Raw genomic sequence first — 23,554 nt, forward strand, 5'->3', positions numbered from 1 at the left:
AAAGATCTTCACTACTTCCCTTCCACTTTGGAGTATAGCATCATTCTTGTGTACTTTTTCCGATGCTTTCTCCTGATAAACATGGATGGCTTTGTGACTTAACATGAAGAGGTACAAAAACTTTGGGTGTAAATGCATTGTAGTATGAATGATTGAAATTCGAAATGATTTCCCTAACAAAATATTAAATTGATGGATAAACCTTTGCAACATAAATACTTCGATTCTAAAGGTTTTTGTTTTTAAATAAGAGTGATATCGTTTGCTTACTCATCAATTTTAATTCACAAGCTTTTTCATATTGGACTGACACGTATGTGGAGCAAGATTGGTCAGAAAGAGGAAAAGAAAAGCATTTTTTCGCTTATATCAGCGTAATATAACAAAAGGCAGACACTGCCCTTATATGAAATATTTGTCTGATATGAAACGGGAACACTTATGTAAAAGTAAAACCTTTAAATTTGAAAAGGATGAAAAATAACCCAGAGTTTTTGAAAGGCTGATTTTGAGATTTAGAATGTATCAATTTCATAACTATTGTTTGTTCTTGCACACCTAAATTGCTTGCGGTAGGTTCGTCTTGCAAATCCTGTCATTGTAACACGCATGCGTAATTTGCCGTTCTTTTAAACCACATGCAGTTAATTCCCGTGATAAACAAATAGGAATGAATTCATAAGGGTGGTACAATGACTTTCGGTCGCGGTTGTGGACGGCGAAATATGAAATTTGTCGTTCTTTATTTATATATTTGTTGTTCTTTTTGTCTATGTTTAGCAATCCAGGATTTGTTAGATATTGACCCGACAAAACCTTAGAAAGAAGTCAAACAATAGATCACTCGAGTTTTAAGGTAGCACGTGTTACACAGGGGAATATCTAGGTTCGTGACTTGAATCGATTAACCTTGAATTAAAATTTTCTCAGCAATAAGCATAAAAAACAAAGAATAAATGAAGAATTTAGATCATAATCTTGACTTTGATAGAGTGAACTACACGGGTCTTCTTTTAGCTAGATACACTGTAAGAGTGTGTTTGGAGACTGCTGAATTTCAAATCTGACAGTAAAAATCTGATTTGTCTCTATAGTATAGTACTATACTATATCACTCGCATTCATTTTGCATATTGTGTCGACATCTCAGGCTCATTTCCAGGTGGCTTCAACAAGATAAGATATAAAATCACATTACACTGGAAGGGTAAAAAAATTTCGGTAAAATACACTGTAAGGGTACTTTTTCACTGCTTAAGACACCCCCTTCTCAACCAGCAGTGATTTTTGAAGCCAGTGGGGGTAAAAATATTAGATTGAAACTCGATGGGGATTGACATCGTCATATTTCTTATGGCTGGGATTTAAATTCCATTGTTTTAAAGTCAGAAAGTTCAGTGGGGATGGGAAAAAAGCATAATGTTTTGCATTGAGGATTGGTTCATTTGATTTTTTTAAGTGGGTCAAATATTGGAGGGTAATTTTCCACTGGGGAGGATATTTTGGCCAAGTGGGTCTGTGAAAAGGGGTTGCCTTAAGGGCTGATCTCTAAAAGTCCGATCTTGATAGCAGCACATTGTTGGCATGCCCCCCCCCCCGGGTTAATAAATGAAATTGTGATGTAGATTTTTATGATTTATAGGTTTTGGGTATTTCGTGATGGTTTCGGATTGCAGTTAGAGAAAGAAATTAGAGATCATTTTTCTATTGATACAGGTAGCTCGTTTTTAATTAACTGACTTTCCTAGATCAATGGAAAAGGATCAGGGTTCTCAAATTCATTTCTAATGATCTAATGTACTATGTGACACAAATGGCAAAAAATACTTGAAAAAACGAAATGGTTAAACGAATTACTCAGCATGATAGGTAGGAATAAAAGGCTAGCGATATGGGGAAAATTATTATTGATTTTACCCCAAAATTGTTCGATGTATTGTAGTATTCAATGAATAAGCAATACTTGCTATCTGTTAGGGGTAAATGGGTTTTCTTGATGTACCCCCTCTAATCTCGTGACGTGCTCTAAAGGTGAATGTGACAATATGACCTGGTTGTTCAGTCAAACAATTAATGAAAGAGATCCTTTAGAACCCAAGGGGAGGGCACAGCCAAGGTAAACGACCGACCATAAATGCGGCCTTAAGGGTCCCTTTTCAAAGCTTCCCAAAGTGCACTATGAGGGTCGAAATGAGCACGATGACAAAAAATGCACTGCAAAAATTTGGAAAATCTGACCATTTTTTGCTTTAAAACGGTCAAAAGTTTCCAAGAAAATGCACTGTATCGGTAGATTTTTCCCCCAAATTTACTCAAATTTGGCTAAATTTTTTCTTCACTTTAAGGATCCGATTTTGAAGATCTAATTTTGAGCCGCAAGTACGGTCGTTTTTTAATCGAGTACCTCCGGTCTTTAAAGTGAGTACGTGTCATGCGTGGAGTATCAAAATCTACGAGATTAGTACCCTAGCCCTCTTGCTCTTGTGATGTTTGGACAAAAAGAAAGATGACATGTAAGATGTCGAAACAAATCTTCAATCATGGACTTGGTCAAGGAATGAGTTGTATTTTGGTTATTTTGGTATTGCGGATAGCTTTAAAGACACCGTAGAAGGTCTTTGAGAGAATTTGAGGGAACTAAGAAAATGGGTACACAAAATTGAAAGAAAAAGACCCAATACTTTTTGACAACCAAAAAAATAAAGAGTCAAAAAATATCGAGGTCAAAATTTGAGTCTTTGAAGATCACGTTTGTTGTTCGATGCTTAAAGTAAAATAAGTGTTACATGGGGCGCGTTACATAACACTACCTTTTGATATGAAGGTATTTCTTACACTCTCTACAGATTAAACTTTCGTGCGACCTTTCATCTAATTTTGATATCGAAACCCAAGTTTTAGTTATTGTAGAAGATTGTTTGCTTTGGGAAACAATGAACTAGACTTCAGTAAAGGGGGTTCAACAAAATCAAACATGCATGCAGTACAAAACATTTGTGAAGTGCTTTACGTAAATGATCAAAGATGCGTATAAAAGTTATAGGGTGTTGGGTTGAATTTCTCTGGTGCGGGAAAAGTAGCCAAAAGCAAGTTTCTTATCAAGTTGTTTTAATTTGCTTTGCGTGTTTATTGGCTGGTTTTAGCGTTGCGTTATTTTTCAACCTAACCACAATACCCGATCTAGATGGCAACTGCGGCGATGCGTAGCTACCGGCGAATGTGGAATTAGAGCGATTAAACTGATTTCGTTTAGTTTTGAAGTGCCTTTCGATAGGCAGAATATGCGGCGTGGTATGAAGATGTTTCCATTCGTATCAAGTAGTGAAAAGAAATGCAAAAAAGTAGCTGATGAGCTTACACGTGTGAATCAATATAGTCGTGGAATTGCTGAATTGGCAGCTCTGCATTGTTTGGATACGGCAGATGCTGCTGATGGAAATTGTGGTCGATGAAATAGCTGAAAAGTAAGTTGAAAAATATTTCTTTTGTTTCGCTATGTTTGAAGATTGAGCCAATAGTCGGGTAGAAATACTGACTTAGAATTCCGACAAAGTGCCGCTGGAGAAAAGCGGACCCTGTTAGAAACCAATATTTAGCAAAAATTGGACCCTGTTAAACAAACGATCGATGAAATATGGAGCTTGTAAGTCGAAATTTGGACCTTGCCAGATGCAAATTTTCCTAAAAACCATCCTGACCAGCGACATGTCCGCGTACCCAAATCGCATGCGTGACCCCCAACCCGGGGCTAATAGCTGCCAAAGAATGTCTAGCTTTTCCAACTTTCCAAGAATATGACAAAGTTAATTGATTCTTATTTTCTATAAATTTTATGTTATCTCTTCGAATGAAAACTTCAGAACTCATTTCTTTTAGATTTTCAAAAGGCTAAAATAAATATGTATGGGGGTATTATAGCGAACGTAATCTGATTTCAAAAATATTAGTAAGCTTCAAGCTATGTAGACAAGCGAGATTCAAGTAATTTGAGAAAAACAATCGATTTTTGGTCATCATAAAATTCTATTTACTTACTTATATTTTCAAAAAATATCATGACTTTTTAACGTTTGAAATTAGATGCTGTGAAAATGTATCAAATTTTTGTAGAAGGACAATAGCTTTTGAGAGTAATCACTGTTGCGTGCCTAGGCTAGTTCTCAAGTAGAATATTTTCAATGACTGGAAAAAGTCTTCATAGAAAATTTGGACCAAGAAATGAAATAAACAAAATTTTTTAAACTTAAATCGCTTCGGAAATTTAGAAGGATTTCAACGGTAATTATTTTTTATTTTTTTAGTTAAAAGTCTTTTAACGGTTTAAGAGATATGAATTAGTGAATAGTTAAACATTAAAATATATTTCGAGTATAAGGTCTTTGATGGAAAAAAAGCTGAATAAATTTCCATTTTGACGGAATTTTATTCAAGATAAACACGTAAAAAGAAAATTTGTTTAATCTAAAGGACGTAGACAAACGAGGTTTTTCTGAAATAATGTAAATATTCCAGCCCTTTAAAAATATTTATCGGTTAGTTAGTTCCTTCTTTACAAAAACAACAGTAACTACTGTAGTATTGATACCATTAATACGTACGTATCATCTTTAAGCATAATTTTTTTTTCGTCGTCATTGGGATAAAATGTCGAAGGGAAGATTAATCCTTTTTTAAAGATTATCAAAGAAGAGGATGTATGATTATCAAAGAAAATTTGAAACCGAAGTTATTTTTCATATCATACATCGTCACTTTAGACAGTCATACTAAAACTCCAAAGAGATTCGTCTCGTCGTGAAATACCTCATCTCACTCAATCACTAATAACAAAAACAAAGTGTAAGATTTCAAAAAAGGGACACTTTCGTCATCACTCATGGGAACTTTGCGGGGCGAATCAAAACATTTGAGGTATTTTGAGAGGATTCTTCAAAAATGTATGTACTATAATCTATTTTTAAGATTTTCGAGTGTGTAGGGTTTGTTTTGTATCTTTTAAGCGTATATTATTTCAAAATTGCGATTGCAAAACTTACCAACAAAATTTAAATCAGCTCTTCCAAAAAACAAAAGTTATGCTCAATACTTCTTCCATTTCTTGCAGAATGAAGGACGCTAACGATGGTCTTAGATTGGAAGGCAGCGAAGACCTTGGTTACCATCTTTCTAGTTGGGATTATAGGTAAGATCTATATCTTACGATATACATACTTTTCAATATGAACAATTTTATGAGAACAGGAGGCTCCACTTTTGGCAAAAGCTAAGAACAATTCAGAAACAATTCCAAAAAATGATTGATTCAGATTGATTGATGATTCAGCAATTACTAAAAAATGCTGATTTCAAACCCCTTTTAAGCCAATTAGTAAAGTTAGCACAATAAGAAGTACAATGGCACCTCTGATTAGTTGTTCACCATTTAAGAAGTTTTTAATTTCGGGCCCAAATCTCGGAATTAAACCACAAAACAAAAACACCCGCCTCTGCAAGAATTTTCTATTTCTTATAAAAAAAACAAGTTTCCCTTTAGCTCTGTCTCCAAATAAATCTTCAAAATCTCTTTTCAGCTGCAAGCTTTCCCAATCCAATAGTTCAACAAGCTGAGGTACAAGTTCATGTACATGAAACTTTGTATTTGAATATTTCTTTGCAAAATCTGACAACTGGCGACACAATAGTAATATTTGAAATTTTGGCTGGTAAGGAAATCATCAATAATATTGATAAGGATACAGGTAATCCAGAAGAACTAAAAAGGGTGTATCCTAAGCCAGATAATGTTTTCGGTGATCGCTTGGAAATCATATTTTCACCAGAAGAGCAACGTGTAACTGTCATCATAAAGGATATGCAATACCAACAGGATGGAATGAAAATCGTGTCAGTTTTAGTCAATCGACGAAAACAAGGGGGTTTCAAGACAGCTCAGAGTGCCACCAACATATCAGTTATTAGTAAGAATGAATTCTTTCATTATCATTTATCAAATAATAAAGTATGACTACTCATTTTCGGCGGATATAAACATCTAAAAGTCTATTTCGAAAATATTGGCAGTCCGCACATTTTGATATGTGCTCTCGAAGGAGAAACGATATTAAAAGTAACATTTTGATGAAAAGATAATCTTAAACGGACAATTTTAAGACTTGAAAATCTTTTAGCCTACTTTGAAGGGTGTGGAATGTGATTTTTTTTTTTGGACCAGACTTTATCAGGATACGAGGTTAACGATTGGCTTCGGAAACCAAGGTTCAAATCTTTAAGAGTACGGTGTTTAGGTCACATAAAGCTATATAATAGTTATCAGACAGTTGCGAGTACAATACAAGAAATATTTTGCGAGTTCCGAGATTATTTTGCATATTATTCACAAAAAATCGGAACGAGTAAAATATTTCTGTATTGTACACGAGCTTGCGTCCGATAACTGGTTTATCAGTGAACCAGAAAATGCACTTTTTGTACTCTTTTTACCAATCAGATTGCTGATATTTTTTGGATCACTGATAAAAGGGAGATACCATCTAGTATTTTGAAAGATTGTATTGCATATGTATTTCTCTCTCCAATACTATTTAAGGTGAACCAAATGCAAACTCATCACCATTAGCAATGAACAATACGCAATATCAAATCGATGCTGGTGAAACTTTGAATCTGACTTTGATCATGAGTGGCAACCCTCAACCTAACGTGACATTTAAGCTTGAAGATGAGCAGCTCAATGTTTTAGTAACAGAGATTTCAAAATTAAATCGCACGTATAAGTATGAAGTACTAAGAGTCATTTCAACTGGAGATTGCGGAAAGAATTTGTCATTTACAGCTTCTAATGAATATGGAACTATTCACCAGCATACTGTCCTTGCTGTCGATTGTGAGTATGTTTTACTAAAATTCCTCATTCTAGAGGCTTCAATTCCATACACTTCGCGAAGAACAGACTTTCATAATCATAATATAAATGCAAGTTTAGTTAGAGTCGATGAGTCAGTATACAGCTATTGTTATTTTCCTTGTAATTTTAGTCGATCCGAAAGCGACGAACCTAACGGCAAAACTAGAAGAGGAATGTTTGAGGGTGAATTATACTCTGGTCGACCCAGGATTATGCAATGTGACGTTTACACTACGATTGCTTGAAGATACAAACACCACACGTGCATTTGTTGTGAACCAAGATGTTACGCAATCAGAAAGTATGGACGCACCAATGGAAAAAGATGAAGAAGACGCAGAAAAATCTTTATCTTTAAACAGACATTCGAAAGCCACGCCAATGGTCCAACCTATCGAAGCAGAATCGATCAGTCAAATAACCTCAATATCTCAAACAATATCAGATAAGTCTATACAACCAACATCATCATACGGAGAGTTGTCAACAATATCAACAACAGTTTTACAACCAACTACAGACAACACGACACAACAAAACGTATTAAAATCATTTCAACTCAGTTACAACACAACAACATATGTGTACTGTTTTGACAATGATACAATACTTGATAAATTCAAAAACTCATTGACAATCTCTATCCTTGGACAGTATGGAAATAAAACCTCACTATCTGCCACAACCAAAGCAGTACGAATTTTAACACCTGCTCCTACAACCAATCCAAATACCTCCCCAGCCCCTAACACGACCACAGCAACAACAACAACAACGACAGCAACGACGAGATCACCCAACAACAACACCACAACCACACCACGACCACAAAATACAACCATCCAACCAACAACAGCCGAAAAGAATACAACGCGAAGTCCATCAGTCACAACGACCAAACCTAAGGACTCAGGTATTAGATAATCATGGTATCTTTCAAAGCCGTTCGCTATACTTAAGAAAAGTCTTATTTGCTTTTCAATTCAAAAGTGGACTGTTTTTATTCTTCCTTTTTGACCTTTTCAATATTTTCGATTTTTGATTACTTCGATCTTATCAGTTAGGGTCAGGGCTGGAGCTCGAAACATTGCGTCATTATTTAGATGATCTGTAAAGTGTAGAAGAGGCTTTCTGGGGGATATTGTATACTCTTCGGAATAGGAACTTTCTTCCCCTCATATCCAAATTTATTATTGTAGATTTTAAAGGTTGTGTGTTGGTTGGAGAGCAAAGAAATCAATGTTAAAGCCTGATTCAAAACATTTAAGTCTATTTAATACCTTTCATAAAAAAAATCATTTAATGTCTCAAGGGACACAATCACCATGGTAATTGTTTGAATACGAGGCAAGTGATGTTCGTGACGTAATTCATGAAAAGGTCTATTTAATACCTTTCAGACGAAGAAGACACTTGTGATGATGACAAGAAAAAGTTGGTGATCGCCATGTTTGGTGGAATCATGGGTGCTGTGGCTGTCATCGCTTTGATCGTCATCATGCTTTCTATCTGTAAAGATCAAGGTATTGAGAATGAGATGAAGAAGTGGAAAAACAACTATATTCTTCTACTGACTTTTTCTTTTACTTCCAAAAGTCTTGGAATCCTTTATCTGGCACTCGATGTAAAAATTTTTTCTCACACGTTAAAGCTCTGAAGGACGAGAAAATTTTCAACATCTGGAAGGTTTGGATTGTAAAATTTTGGGAAAATTTTGCAAGACCGCGTCAATGATTTTGCAGATTTTGCACCATCCCATTCCCAAAAATACTTCTGCATCCTATGACTCAGCTGGAAAACCTTTCACCTCTCAGGTGACTATCAACTCCCAAATCTACTTGGTCTATTTAGAGCTTTAGCGTGGGTGGTCACCCAATCCACCATTTGAATATCAGATATTTGATATTTGATCACCATTTGAATATTAGATATTTGATTCTTAAAAGACGAAGACAAGACGTCTAGAGAAATATTTTCGTTAAACTTTTGCACTTTCGCTCAAATTTAAGTAAGGTGGTTAATTATGGAAATTAACAATGTTTTCGGGGGAAACACTCTCTTAATAATTTTATTATTTCAGACAAAGAAGTGGAGGAATGGGACCGAGAGTACTTGGAAGAACAAGGTGCTCTCCCTAAGAGAAAAAGAGTCCATGATTTCACTAAAGAAAGCTTTGGAGAAGGCAAGTCAAGTCCAGCGAGGAGGAGACACAGTGATGAAAAGAAATCGAAGAAAAACCATGGTTTTGAAGATAGCTGTACGATCGAGACAAATTTCGGTGGTAATTTCAGCAAAACAAGAGGCGGGAAAATCAAGAAGGTGGAAAAGACCGGAGAAGCTGCAGAAAGCGTAGGAAAGAGACCTGGTACCAAGGAGACTGGAACGAGTTTCAATGTTGGTGATTTCACCGTCGGCGGGAAAACGATCCCGAAATTGATCACTGTTACTGAAGTAGATTCACAGGAGAATTTGAAGAATGTTATTGTCATGAAAGAGAAGAAGGGTGGGAGTGTCAGTGGGTCTGCTACTAGTTCAAATATCTCAACTATTGTTCTTTAGAAATAAGACAATGGTTCGAGTCAGCAAGATGATGATTATAACAGTGGAGCCTCCATAACTCGAACCTCTACAATTGAAATGTCTCTATATAACTCGAACAAGTTTGGTGGTTCCTTTAGTTAACAATGCTTTGCAAACCAGTCTCCGTAATTCGAATTTTCCATGACTCGAACAAATTTGTGTTCCCCGTGGGTGTTCGAGTTATGGAGACTCCATTGTATTTAGCTACCAAGTAGCAATGTATTGTAATAATATTTGACTTTCAGAAAGTCAGTTTGTGTATTGTTTGTGTTTATTTAATGAATTTGATTCGGTTTAGCTTTTATTTGGTTGTTTATAGCTATTAAAATTGAAAAGTTTGAAAATTCATTGCAGAATATTTTGCAGGGAATGATTATATCACAACTGAGGGAAAAACTCCATTAAGTAGACTTTGGTAGCATAGTCCGTATTAAAAACTCTGGTCTGGAAACTTATTATTTTAACTTGTTGTTAGCTTTTTCCTTTGTTAATATCAAAAGATTAAAAATCGATTTGCTCAGTTTTTGATTACGTTACCAAGTATTCCCCTTGGGATTAGTTTAAGATTTAATCACATGTTCAAAAAGTGAGCAAAACAAACTAATTTCTCAAACGCAAAGTTCAAGTAAGAAACGATGGAAAGAAACAAAAGGCTTCGAGACCGGGGGTTTTTATACGGACTATGGTATTAGGGTTGCATGAACTGAAACAGGGATTTTATTTCTATACACAGACAAGCAGAGGGCTCATCTCACTTCACGAAAAGAAAACCAAGAAAATATATATTCTTATTTACCTTGTTGTTCAATGAGCGTTTGATCATCTTGGGTTTCGCCATTACTGTCAACAAACAATCGCATACTGCAAGGTACGGCAAAGACACGTGGTGATTTCGAACGATTTGTACACACATCCAGAATGTCAATTATTTTTCTCTTTCTTTATTTAGAATACTAAACGAAAGAAATAAACAAAACTAATACATAAACAATCAACAATAATGAAAATGAAAATGAGGAACGAAGCGTGCATAGTTGGTATTATCTTGTTGCTGGTAATTGGTAAGAAGATTATTCATTCATTTTCTCCAACTTTGCCGTCCGAACACCTGTGAAGGTTGACGAAAGAATAGGAACCATTCGTTTAGTTCTGAAGAAACTGATTACCTTGAGGAAACTAATTTTTGCAAGAAGTAATTCCGACGAATTTGGCGAGACTTGCTAAAAATATTTCGTACTTAGTTCTCGCTATGTTTCCTTATAGTGAGTGACGAAACATAGAAATAAAATTATTCATTCATTTTTCTCCATTTTTAAGGTTTGGAGGGAGCTTTCAATCCACTCGTTCAACAGAGTGAAGTGGAAGTTTATTTCAATCGAACGTTGTCCGTGAATATATCATTACAAGGTTTAGTAGTTGGTGACAGCCTCGTAGCTTTTGATATTCACGCCGGAGATGGTGGAGCAATTAACACTTATGGTAAAAATGGACAATTTTTGGTATTTGTTAAGCCTGCAGACGGTAATAAATTTGGTGAACGATTGGAAATGGACTTCTCGAAAGAAGAACAGCGTTTGACTTTGATGATAAAGAACATGAAATATGAAGAAGATGGAATGGTCATCAAATCGAAATTGGTTTACACAAATCTAAAGGGTGACTATCTACCTCGTGAAAACTTCACTATTGTTAAAGTCATAGGTGAGTAATCAGAGTTTATTTTACAAAATAAATCATCAATAAAAGAATATCTAACGAAAGAAAGAGACACACCCCAAAGGGATGTTGGCACTAGGATATGGAAAATAATGTATACGCTGCCTAAAACAATGTGCACGTGTGCGGCCTTTAAGGCTGGACCCTTAAGTCTTGGGGACACAAAAAGTTTTTTCGCGTTGGTGCAATGTAACACATGCTCCATCCCACCAACCTGAAACGCTTTCTCGTGTCTCCACCCCATTTTTATTTTAATAACATTTGTGCTTCTCTCACTTTTTCAAAATTGGTTCGAATCAATTTTGTTCCATCGTCCTAGGGACAAAATCAGCGTGTCTTTTGGGTATTTCCCTCACTTTTTGTCCCATGAAACAAAAAAAGAAACCATGAGACACGCACTTTTTTCTTGTGTTGGTGGGATGGAGCATGTTGCATTGCACCAAAGCGAATAAAACTTCTCGTGTCCCCAAGCCTTTACACTTCCTTTTAATATTTTTCCAAAAAAAAAAAATTATTTGTCACAGTTTTTACCTACTTAAGAGGGCAAATTTTATTGACGTTTCCCAAATTCTATCACATGGTTTCGTATTTTACCTTGATCTTTCTTTATCTCCCCCCATCCCCGCCAGTGCACAATAAAACAAGATTCATTTTTTGTGATTTGTGTCTTCACGTTTAAAGGAGCACCTGGGCGATGTGAAAATGAGACTTTTGAAGACGAACCTTCAATGGATCCTTTATCATACCTCGAGATCAACGCAACAGAAACTTTAAACTTCACCAGATATCTATGCGGAAATCCTCAACCGAACGTTACTGTCAACTTTGGAGATGAAGTCTTGGACGTGGTGATAACAAACGTATCAAAACATTCGTACAAGTTCGAAGCAAAGAAAGAAGAAATTTCAACAGAAGATTGTGGGAAGAAATTTTCATATACAGCGTCAAATGAGTATGGCGAAATCAACCAAGAAACAGAATTGAGTGTTAAATGTAAGTTTCAAAACTCCAGTTGAAGATTTTATCTTGATATTGTTTCCTACTTTCTAAGTTTCAATATTTCAATCATTTTGTCATCTCACTCGATCTATAAATCGAGATTATTTTGGCGCCCAATTGGTTTAGGAACTTCACTCACTAATTTATTCACGTTAATTGATGTGATCAAAATTTGATTTGACATACTCAATATTTTTAATTTCAGTCGATCCAACTCCGAAGTCGGTTTCATCGAAGAAAGAGAATTTCTGTATCACCACTGAATTCGAGCCAACAAATGCTGGGACATGTTTAGCGACTTATTCTGTCGTGTACTATGTTGAGCAACCTACTACAACTACAACGACCACCACTACCACAACAACAACGACCACCCCTACAACAACGACAACAACTACAAGGATAGCACCAACCACACGATACAACACAACACTCGCTCCAACCAGGAACACGAACATCACAACAACAAATCATCCGACAACACCAACAACAAACACAACAGTTAAGAACGAAACCAACAACAATTCATCTTCTGAACACTTTTTCGCAGAGGACACAAGCATCATAAACAACGTTGACAGCAACAGTGGCAACTTAATCATTCTCATGAGATTTGATTTAAACTCAACCCAAACCACTCACGAATATTGTTTCAACGCTACGGAAAACAACAGCACTTTCTCTTATAATACCATGTCAGCAAATGACTTTTACAACATACAAGCTGTCCAAGTTGTAGGTGATTTCAGGGGCCACAAAAGTAAATCTCCGATGATCACACCAAAGCTTATCACAACAACCACAACAACAACAACAACCACAACGACGACAACAACGACCACTACACCAACGACGACCACAACTTCAACGACAACCACGACGACACCAGAGCCAACAGAGCCTACAACAACCACAACCACAACAATGGAACCGAAAGAAACAACAGGTGCTCCCCCTGAAACTGGAGGTAAGTCCTTCACACACAATTCAGTTTAGCAAATTGCCACCTTCGGAAGTTCGCAGTTCGTGAAGAAAATACGGTATGCTTCAAACTTCCTACTGTTCACCTGCTTCCTTTGGAAATTGACAGTTGGAGGAAAAAATACAATCTGCACAGAGAAAACTTAAAAATATCTCCTTCTTGGCCACCTAAGCAGCATCAATATTAACATTTTTTCTTCGACACTTTCAACACTCGAATAGCATTTTGAGTCTTTTACAAGTCTCTCATATCATCCCCTTTCTACCATGTCTTAGAAACGAGTGAAGAAGAACGAAAGAAGAAGGTTTTGGTTACAGCGATCGGCGTCGGTTGCGGATTGTTAGCATTCATGATTCTCCTTATCATCGTATGGTGTATTTGTTGCAAACGAAAAGGTAACCCTTCACTATATTAACGTCATTTACGGTTTGAAGCACATTACTCACACGTTTTGTATAAAAACATAGGGTTTTGATATTTGGAATATATTAAGGCTTCGTGGACTCTTAAACATCCGATTTCTTAGAAAATCGTACAGAAATACTCAAACAATGGTGATATTAAGACTTAAAACTTCAAAAAGTTTAGATCATCCGAAGGATTAAAGATTTTTGGATAACTCGTATCCTGAGAGTTACTAAGTGAACATTTATCACATCTGATCTTGCTTGATGTTGAGAATAATAATTTAATTTAAATCTCATTAAGTCAGATATCGAGGCCGTAAGCCAGTCACGCATCTCAAATAGTTCAAGTGTCCATCATTGCACAATGAGAATGATAAAAATTAAGAGAAATCCAATAATTGAATATTTTTAACCGAATGATTCTTTTTTTTCTCGCAGAATCGGGCAAGAACAATCTTCAGATGAAATCCATTCATGAATATGACGCTGAGGCAAACGGATCGACTTCAAATGGTGATATAAATGAACCCCAATTGACAGGATTCGAACCATCCAAAACCGATTTGACAGACGGGGGAAAAATCGGGAAAACGGAATCGAACAATAACATTAGCGAGAACGGGAAAGTAAAAAATGGGGATGCAGGTGTTATCAATGAAACCTTTAAAGATGATGAAGATAGTTCCAATAAGTCAGACGTAGATAAGGATGAATCCAATCTATCGAATGACGAAGAGAAGAATTCCAATACTTCAGACGACGAGAAGGATAAGTCCAATCCACCAAATGTGGAATCTGATAACAAACCAGAATCGCCAAAAACGAATCATGAGTCTGACGAAAAGAATGAGAAGGGTTCGGCAAGGAAAAATGAAATTTCGGAGTCTCCGATTGAATCCGAAAGTAAACCCGATTCCCCGATTGAAGAAAATGAATCTTTCGAGGTAATTTAGACTTAACCGAAAGTCATTATGTTAGCGATTGTATATTTGTGAATAAACGAATATGAAAAGTTTCTTTCAGATCAAAATTTTTCTTCGTGACGGGTATGATGGAGTCAGATTCAGTTAAAATCCTACAAGAGAAAGTTTACGAATATCACAAGAATCATGTACGTTACATCAAAATGAAAAGTGGAATAAATGAATTGCATGCTGGGAAGGGTCTGAATACGCGAGGTTTGAACCAATTCATTTTTAGAAGAAAACAACAACAAACGTTTTAACATCTAGGTACTGTTTTTTTTAGTTTTGTTACGCTTTGTACATTAACTATTTTTACCATAAAATAATCCATACTGTATACACTCATTTTTTGAGAACCTTTGACAAATTTTGGATTCTTTTTTCGATTTCGTTACCCAATTTCGCCAGTCCGTACAAAAAACAAACAGAAACCTTTAACTTCGATAAATCGGGAAGTATGACGTAGCATTTTGTAAATCCGTTCCTTATTTCTTCCAACTTGTTTTCATAATCCAATCAGTTAGCAGTAGTTGAAATGGGTTCAGATGATTTCTGACTGGTTGAAATTTCGCTATGAATGTTCGTCTTTCCCAACATACGTTTGAAGGCTCTTTTAAACATAGGGTCACTCATGACATAAATAACCGGGTTACAACATGAATTAGACAAACCAAATAAACTAACAACCAAAAAAAGATGCGTGAAAACTTCCAAGGAGATGGTTCCAGGATTGTTGGTGTTGACTTGTACAATAATCAACCAAGCAAGCATCGGTAGAAGAAACACCAAATAACACGCGATCAGAAGAGTAACTTTCCTGGTTAACTTGACTTGCCGTTGCTCGTTCACTTTCGACGTCCCCGATGCAGCATTCGCGATACGTTGTCGGCTTCGTTTAACAGCTCTCCAAATGATAACATAACAGACGGTTAGTGCTGTAATCGGGCCCAATACAAAACAGAAATTTGCCCATACGAAATAATAAACATTGTATACACAACCGAGTGCAAGGCCAAAGAAAATGCACCAATAAGAAGCGATGATGATGTTAAGCTTCCTATTAGTCATGTAGATGTTATAGTTTGAGAGTTTGGTGAGATGAAGATAGCGATCGTAAGCGATGAAGACAACAGATGAGGAGGAACAGCCGACCATCCAAATACCGAGCACCATGTAAATATCTTCAACAACGCACGTGTTGGATGTCATCTGCCAACCTGTTCAAAAAACGAACAATGTAAACATTATAAGTATAAAACATTATAAGTATAAAATCATTACGACGTCTTTATGTGGATGAACCCAAGCGCCACGGAGTATTTCACTTGAGTTTTTATACCAGACGATGACTCACACAATTTCCCCGTTCATTGAGCCTACAATATATAGTATTTATGCATCCATGGGGTTTATTCTAAGCACTAACTATAGAGAAATAAGCACATCATAGCATTCCAAGGTAGCTTATAGACTTATACACGTCAAATACCTTTTCTTGTGTTTATTTGTTAGATATATGTTGATACCACAAGAAGTACAGTTGAGTCTACATATCTCAAACACGAACGAGTTATGGAGTAAGGTTTATAAGGCATTGTTAACTGAAGGGACTAGCAAAAATTGTTCAAGTTAAGGAGATATCGAGTTATAGAGGTTCGAGTTAAAGAGATTTCACTGTACATACCATTCTTTATCAACCATATATCCAGCCATTGGCGTAACCATATATCCCACACAACAATCACTCAATGCCAGTGATGTTAGAATCTTGTTCGATTTTGTTCGATTAGAAGGTCGCCAAAGGACGATCAAACAAAATGTATTACCCAGGGCTGCCATTAATGCAGAGAGGATGTAGAAAACAGTTGCGATGGAACCCAGGGTGTTCGGTATTATTGCAAAAACGTGAAGACAATGATGAGGGAGGTAAATGCTTCAGCCAAAGATTGTTTTGTTTGTCGATAAAATTCACCAACTAATATTCCTTCTTTTCCCGTTTTTTCTTTAATTTCAGAGACATAATCATTTTTCGCATTAGATCAAATTTCAGTCCCAGCAGTATTATTCGAAAAACAAATTATTTAACATAACATATTGATTTGAAAAGGTGGAGTGTTCTATTTCATACAACCCTTATTTTGATATATCTCATAAGAAAATGCTGTTTGTTTTTAAAGAAAATTAATGGAAAATTAATTGGAAAAATTGGAAAAAGAAAAAGTGGCTGAGGAAAACACAGTGATAAAGTTTCAATAAGAATTCCAAATTTAAAAAGTCCGGAATTGGACATTCTGTATTGATAAATCGGACACAAGAACACAGAGAACACAAGATCTGGATTTGGGAAATTCTGTAATTAATAAAATCGGACACAAGAATACAGAGAACACAAGATTTGGATTTGGGAATTCTGTAATTGATAAAATTGGACACAAGAACACAGAGAACACAAGATTCAGTCTTACCATTTTAAAATTTATTTTTCCCATCGCGGACACAAGAACACGGAGAACACAAGATTCGGATTTGAATTCTGAAATTTATCAACTTTTAATTAGAATACGGAATTAAATAGCCTGAATCTTTGATAATAAATACCCTGGATCTTTGAAAACTGGAAAGCCAATGAGATTCGAGCTTTACTTCTTCACCACTACTGTATCAAAAGCAAAAAAATACTGACACTGTAAACAATCATTCAGAAATAAATTAAAACTGAAGTAAGAACAAACTTGATTTAATTTTTCAGTTTTCATTTCATCGTAGATTGCGATTCATGTGGCGGAGTTGGGGATTGACCAGCCAATTAAAAGAAAAGAGCCAAGAGACAAGACCCAAATTATTCAAATATTTTCAATTATTCAACTATTTTCATCGTTTCTTTTTCGTGAGAGAGATTCTTTTGGCCTAATTAAGTATTAATAGTTAACGTTCCATGCGGGTTTTTCATTTACTCAACTGGTTTACTTCTTTGATTCATTTCGCATAATAATTATATTCTTGTTCTACGATGGCCCCGAGGTTTCTCCACTTCTAGAAAAAGACAATTCAAGAAGAAGAAGTAAAAAATGAAGAAGGGAAGTAAAAATTTTAAGAAGAGAAGTAATTTTTTTGTATTACTTCAATAAAATTTTTACTTTTCTTCTTGATTTTTTTACTTCTCTTTCAAGCTTTGAAAAATGAAGAAGAGAAGTAAAAAATGACAAAAATACCACATGGTTTTGATTACAACCCCTGACGTAGAAAGTTTATTGTTATTACAGAGAGACCCCTTACCAGACTCCAGAGGATGTTTGTAATGGCAATTATGTTGATTAGTGTCATTAAACGTTTAAAGCTATCCCTTAAGCAAAAGTTATAAAGCTTTTCATAAATTATAAAAACACTTTGGGAGAGTACTTATATTTATATAATCTTTGTTGTAGGATCACGTGTTTTAGACGTTGTCTTGTGCTTTAAACAATTTAAAAAGGGTTAAAACCATTTTGGCAGCTCGCCAATGTAGAAATTTAATCACAATTTCGATACTTAAAGACATTTTACTTCCCTTTTTAAAATTTTTACTTCCCTTCTCGAAATATTTACTTCCCTTCATTAAATTTTTACTTCTCTTCTTGAAACTTTCAGAACTTTTTTTAGAAGTGGAGAAACCTCGGGGCCATCGTATTGTTCGAACTCATTTGACTTTTCAAACATATGTTTTTAAAAAAACTTCTTAAGTTAAATCTTGAAGAAAAAACACTTTTGGAATATTTGAAAATAGAATCATTTATCTTACTGGTGGGTGGCATCCGAGGGGCTTCAATTCCGAAATCCCGTTAAATTTTTAGCAAAATCCCGAAATCCCGTTAAAAATTAAGTTGAAAAAATGTGTCGGAAATATGAAAAAACGACGATTTCCGGCAAATTTTCGGTTCTATAGACCGGGAAATTTTTTTTTTCGGTAAACGGTTTTCGACACCTTTTCGGTAGTACTACTAATGTGCATCTATGAACAAAAAACTAATGATAAAATCTCGAGAAAATTTCAAAAAAACACCTTTTTCGGGACATTTCCGTCCGGTTCTGTGTGCTCCATCACATTTTGGGCATTGCTATTTTACATCATTGTGCAAAAAACCATGAAAATCTGTCGAGTATAACGAGGGAACCCCGTTTTACGCCGGTTTTTGGCTGTTCCGGCGATTTTTAAGGAGTTTCGGGTTCAAAGAATGATTTTTTTGGAAATCAAACCATGTTAAGTTTTGGGCATCATCATAAAGAACCTTTTTCTGTAAAGAAACGATTAAATAAGTTGAAAAAATGTGATGGAAATATGAAAAAATGACGATTTCCGACGATAGGTAGATTTTTAACATTTTCAGGCACTTTCTGAAAGTAACTATTTTATTCAATTGAGGATAACTTTTGATCTACAATCAATCATGGTCGTAATATTTGAAAAAAAGGGAAATCCACCGGGAAGTTTTGAAACCACTATCGATTTGTAAGTGCTTTAAAGTAGGTTGGAAGGGTAGAGTTTTAACATGAGACTTGAGACTTGGATCTCAGGATCTCAGGATCCAAATGTTCAAAAATGGTCCAATAAGGATCATAATATAGCGAGAAACTCTTTTGTGCCGCACCCGGTAGAGGAACCATAAAAATGTGGGAATTTTTTTAATTTCTTTTTCATATTATTAATTTTCAAATTATATAAATCATCATCCATAAAAATTATCCCATTAGGTAAGTAAAATCTCCCTAACTTAATTAATTCAATAAATAATAGGGAAGAAATTCTGACAGGGATTTAATTTTGCGGACAGAGGAAAAAGTTTTTCACATTCAGAGGGAATTTAATTCAGCGGATGGCTTGAAAAATTTAATCTGGCGGGATCTTAATTTCACGGATTTTGATTAAATCCCCCAAATCCGCCAAAATTTCTTCCCTTAAGATAACTATCTTTGTCCCAAAAACCCAAAATTCACATGATGATTATGCTCTTGGAAGGAGCTTGCTCGTAACCACCAAAGTATTGTTTGTCAAGATCTTTCCTCCATCTTACAAAGGAGATACAGTCAAATTGAACCCACAATGTCGGACGGTAGAACTAGAGCAACTTTTTATAACCCGCAAGCATAGGCTTTTGCAAATTCATCAAAAAGAACGACTCCGTTACCATCAGCATCTAAACGTTTCATGAATTCAACAAATTCATCATCACTCAACGGTTTAGGGAGATTAGCGCATGCGCGTTTCGCTTCTTCCACTGTGATCGTGTTATCACCATTTTGATCGAAAATCTTGAACACTTCGTACGCTTCTTCGTATTGTTTGTTCGCGTTCAAAACGTCCGCGATGAGCGCGCGGAATTCATTCAAGTCAATATCTCGACTCCCGTCTGCGTCGAATTTATAGACTAGCGACTTGACATCTTTTACGGAAAGTTTCACACCGATTGATTTGAACATTTTACCGAGTTCCCTGGTTGAGATTTTTCCGTCACCACTTTTATCAGCCGCTTGGAAAAGTTCTTTTATTTGATCGTCATTGGAAGCCATAGTTATTTGTATATTTTTTATTGTGACTGAAATTGAAGAAATAAATGCACTGAAAAACATTTTTTGTGGTTTGTATTCTATGTAAAAGAAAAAGTGAACAGTGTAAAAAAAACTGATGCCTAAGTCTGCAAGTGAGAAGAGCAGTCCAAGAAGACATTTGCTCAGATTATCGAATAAAGAAAAAATTGACACGATATTGGTCCAAGTAACAAAAGTACAAAAGTTAACATTCGCGAATTCAACTACATCCATCTGGGATATTTCATGTCATTCTTTCTAACGAATTGAAACGAACAATTTTGACTTTCAAATCGCTTTTGAACCGGCATATTTCAATTAGAAATTTATCCTGTTACTAGTTCCCGTTTCTGTTTAACTTTTAATATTTATTTCTTTAACTTCTTTTCCTTTTACAGCGCACCTGGGGAGACTAGAATCTACATCTGACTGAACTTTGATCTCTGAATATATTTTTTTCTATTTCTATTTCTATTTGGTTGAGTCGCAGGAGGCTTAGAGGCCCATTTTCGTAACTATAGACGCTTTCAATTAGCGCCCCGTCAGCACCTTGAACTGACTACCCAATTCCCCTCACATGGCATGAATTGACCCGGGCGAAGGTTCATTCACTTGCCGCGTGAACTGCTGCGAGTGGGAATCGAACCTCAGTCGCCTGTGCAGCAATCAAGGTCAATGACCACTATACCACAGCGCCCATTTTGATGACGTTGAGTCCAGTAAAGTAGAGGGAAGGATTCCGCCATCTCGAAATTTTAACTTTAGTTCTCAAAAGTCAAATAAAAACACCTAAACAATGAAACATGTTGTCACGGGGACAAGGAAAACTGTCTCTCTGATAACAATAAATTTGTATTTGGGATAGAATCTGGAACCCAACGCTGGAAAAAGGGGATGGCCGTTTGGACATTGTAGAATTAAGGGCACAAGCATAAAGCAGAAAAAATCTTTACATGGCAATTAATCAAATGGTTGGCAATACTGACAAAGGTCAGCTAATAATTAATATCATTGACGATTCGCTCTATCTAAATATTAGAGAAGAAATTGTTTTCAATACCAAATGTCCAAGATTCTTGGATTAACCTTCGATAATCTCGTTTGAATCGCATATGGAAAATCTTTGCAAGAAAACTAGTTTGAAAATAACCGCCTTAGCCAGAATGAGCACATATCTCAGTTTAAAAAAAAGAAACGCTTAATGAATGCTTTCATTAAATGCCACTTCAATTACTGTCCTCTCATATGGATGTTTCAATTCGGTAAACGGTTTTCGACACCTTTTCGGTAGTACTACTAATGTGCATCTATGAACAAAAAACTAATGATAAAATCTCGAGAAAATTTCAAAAAAACACCTTTTTCGGGACATTTCCGTCCGGTTCTGTGTGCTCCATCACATTTTGGGCATTGCTATTTTACATCATTGTGCAAAAAACCATGAAAATCTGTCGAGTATAACGAGGGAACCCCGTTTTACGCCGGTTTTTGGCTGTTCCGGCGATTTTTAAGGAGTTTCGGGTTCAAAGAATGATTTTTTTGGAAATCAAACCATGTTAAGTTTTGGGCATCATCATAAAGAACCTTTTTCTGTAAAGAAACGATTAAATAAGTTGAAAAAATGTGATGGAAATATGAAAAATGACGATTTCCGACGATAGGTAGATTTTTTAACATTTTCAGGCACTTTCTGAAAGTAACTATTTTATTCAATTGAGGATAACTTTTGATCTACAATCAATCATGGTCGTAATATTTGAAAAAAAGGGAAATCCACCGGGAAGTTTTGAAACCACTATCGATTTGTAAGTGCTTTAAAGTAGGTTGGAAGGGTAGAGTTTTAACATGAGACTTGAGACTTGGATCTCAGGATCTCAGGATCCAAATGTTCAAAAATGGTCCAATAAGGATCATAATATAGCGAGAAACTCTTTTGTGCCGCACCCGGTAGAGGAACCATAAAAATGTGGGAATTTTTTTTAATTTCTTTTTCATATTATTAATTTTCAAATTATATAAATCATCATCCATAAAAATTATCCCATTAGGTAAGTAAAATCTCCCTAACTTAATTAATTCAATAAATAATAGGGAAGAAATTCTGACAGGGATTTAATTTTGCGGACAGAGGAAAAAGTTTTTCACATTCAGAGGGAATTTAATTCAGCGGATGGCTTGAAAAATTTAATCTGGCGGGATCTTAATTTCACGGATTTTGATTAAATCCCCCAAATCCGCCAAAATTTCTTCCCTTAAGATAACTATCTTTGTCCCAAAAACCCAAAATTCACATGATGATTATGCTCTTGGAAGGAGCTTGCTCGTAACCACCAAAGTATTGTTTGTCAAGATCTTTCCTCCATCTTACAAAGGAGATACAGTCAAATTGAACCCACAATGTCGGACGGTAGAACTAGAGCAACTTTTTATAACCCGCAAGCATAGGCTTTTGCAAATTCATCAAAAAGAACGACTCCGTTACCATCAGCATCTAAACGTTTCATGAATTCAACAAATTCATCATCACTCAACGGTTTAGGGAGATTAGCGCATGCGCGTTTCGCTTCTTCCACTGTGATCGTGTTATCACCATTTTGATCGAAAATCTTGAACACTTCGTACGCTTCTTCGTATTGTTTGTTCGCGTTCAAAACGTCCGCGATGAGCGCGCGGAATTCATTCAAGTCAATATCTCGACTCCCGTCTGCGTCGAATTTATAGACTAGCGACTTGACATCTTTTACGGAAAGTTTCACACCGATTGATTTGAACATTTTACCGAGTTCCCTGGTTGAGATTTTTCCGTCACCACTTTTATCAGCCGCTTGGAAAAGTTCTTTTATTTGATCGTCATTGGAAGCCATAGTTATTTGTATATTTTTTATTGTGACTGAAATTGAAGAAATAAATGCACTGAAAAACATTTTTTGTGGTTTGTATTCTATGTAAAAGAAAAAGTGAACAGTGTAAAAAAAACTGATGCCTAAGTCTGCAAGTGAGAAGAGCAGTCCAAGAAGACATTTGCTCAGATTATCGAATAAAGAAAAAATTGACACGATATTGGTCCAAGTAACAAAAGTACAAAAGTTAACATTCGCGAATTCAACTACATCCATCTGGGATATTTCATGTCATTCTTTCTAACGAATTGAAACGAACAATTTTGACTTTCAAATCGCTTTTGAACCGGCATATTTCAATTAGAAATTTATCCTGTTACTAGTTCCCGTTTCTGTTTAACTTTTAATATTTATTTCTTTAACTTCTTTTCCTTTTACAGCGCACCTGGGGAGACTAGAATCTACATCTGACTGAACTTTGATCTCTGAATATATTTTTTTCTATTTCTATTTCTATTTGGTTGAGTCGCAGGAGGCTTAGAGGCCCATTTTCGTAACTATAGACGCTTTCAATTAGCGCCCCGTCAGCACCTTGAACT

The 23,554-nt window shown here is 35.7% G+C and overlaps 5 protein-coding genes across 6 annotated transcripts; 2 read left to right on the forward strand and 3 right to left on the reverse strand.

The window, feature by feature from the left end:
- The first annotated feature begins 3,357 nt into the window (after nt 1-3,357).
- LOC136820732 (mucin-22-like) lies at nt 3,358-9,788 on the forward strand. 2 transcript variants are annotated; one of them, XM_067076955.1, is made up of 7 exons: nt 3,358-3,464; nt 5,105-5,182; nt 5,571-5,957; nt 6,587-6,883; nt 7,035-7,817; nt 8,305-8,427; nt 8,985-9,788. In XM_067076955.1, the coding sequence occupies exons 2-7, from the start codon at nt 5,122-5,124 to the stop codon at nt 9,461-9,463; spliced, it is 2,130 nt and encodes a 709-aa protein (XP_066933056.1). In that variant the 5' UTR covers nt 3,358-3,464; nt 5,105-5,121; the 3' UTR covers nt 9,464-9,788. The 2 variants fall into 2 exon arrangements, with proteins under 2 accessions (XP_066933056.1, XP_066933055.1); XM_067076954.1 differs by lacking the exon at nt 3,358-3,464 and adding an exon at nt 3,926-4,278.
- Nucleotides 9,789-10,431: 643 nt separating this feature from the next.
- On the forward strand, nt 10,432-14,920 carry LOC136820731 (uncharacterized). The gene is made up of 6 exons (XM_067076953.1): nt 10,432-10,545; nt 10,802-11,185; nt 11,882-12,193; nt 12,405-13,166; nt 13,457-13,576; nt 14,027-14,920. The coding sequence occupies exons 1-6, from the start codon at nt 10,485-10,487 to the stop codon at nt 14,539-14,541; spliced, it is 2,154 nt and encodes a 717-aa protein (XP_066933054.1). The 5' UTR covers nt 10,432-10,484; the 3' UTR covers nt 14,542-14,920.
- Nucleotides 14,905-16,249, reverse strand: LOC136820734 (melanocortin receptor 5-like). The gene is made up of 2 exons (XM_067076956.1): nt 16,238-16,249; nt 14,905-15,770 (listed from the first exon to the last, which is right to left on the reverse strand). Exon 2 carries the CDS (start codon nt 15,760-15,762, stop codon nt 15,070-15,072), a length of 693 nt encoding a protein of 230 aa, XP_066933057.1. The 5' UTR covers nt 15,763-15,770; nt 16,238-16,249; the 3' UTR covers nt 14,905-15,069.
- A 3,022-nt stretch (nt 16,250-19,271) lies between these two features.
- On the reverse strand, nt 19,272-20,123 carry LOC136820658 (calmodulin-like). The gene has a single exon (XM_067076854.1). It carries the CDS (start codon nt 20,095-20,097, stop codon nt 19,660-19,662), a length of 438 nt encoding a protein of 145 aa, XP_066932955.1. The 5' UTR covers nt 20,098-20,123; the 3' UTR covers nt 19,272-19,659.
- Nucleotides 20,124-22,351: 2,228 nt separating this feature from the next.
- On the reverse strand, nt 22,352-23,005 carry LOC136820659 (calmodulin-like). The gene has a single exon (XM_067076855.1). The coding sequence runs from the start codon at nt 22,977-22,979 to the stop codon at nt 22,542-22,544; it is 438 nt and encodes a 145-aa protein (XP_066932956.1). The 5' UTR covers nt 22,980-23,005; the 3' UTR covers nt 22,352-22,541.
- Nucleotides 23,006-23,554: the final 549 nt, after the last annotated feature.

The sequence above is a fragment of the Clytia hemisphaerica genome, unplaced genomic scaffold (genome assembly GCF_902728285.1).
Source record: "Clytia hemisphaerica strain Z4C2 unplaced genomic scaffold, Clytia hemisphaerica genome assembly, whole genome shotgun sequence".
Classification (NCBI taxonomy): domain Eukaryota; kingdom Metazoa; phylum Cnidaria; class Hydrozoa; order Leptothecata; family Clytiidae; genus Clytia; species Clytia hemisphaerica.

Coding starts and splice junctions, on each gene's coding strand:
- LOC136820659 (XM_067076855.1), bottom strand. CDS start 22,979: ATGGCTTCCAATGACGATCAAATAAAAGAACTTTTCCAAGCGGCTGAT.
- LOC136820731 (XM_067076953.1), top strand. CDS start 10,485: ATGAAAATGAAAATGAGGAACGAAGCGTGCATAGTTGGTATTATCTTG. Junction 10,546..10,801: donor TATCTTGTTGCTGGTAATTG/GTAAGAAGATTA, acceptor TCCATTTTTAAG/GTTTGGAGGGAGCTTTCAAT. Junction 13,167..13,456: donor TGCTCCCCCTGAAACTGGAG/GTAAGTCCTTCA, acceptor ACCATGTCTTAG/AAACGAGTGAAGAAGAACGA.
- LOC136820658 (XM_067076854.1), bottom strand. CDS start 20,097: ATGGCTTCCAATGACGATCAAATAAAAGAACTTTTCCAAGCGGCTGAT.
- LOC136820732 (XM_067076955.1), top strand. CDS start 5,122: ATGGTCTTAGATTGGAAGGCAGCGAAGACCTTGGTTACCATCTTTCTA. Junction 7,818..8,304: donor GACCAAACCTAAGGACTCAG/GTATTAGATAAT, acceptor AATACCTTTCAG/ACGAAGAAGACACTTGTGAT. Junction 8,428..8,984: donor TTCTATCTGTAAAGATCAAG/GTATTGAGAATG, acceptor TTATTATTTCAG/ACAAAGAAGTGGAGGAATGG.
- LOC136820734 (XM_067076956.1), bottom strand. CDS start 15,762: ATGACATCCAACACGTGCGTTGTTGAAGATATTTACATGGTGCTCGGT.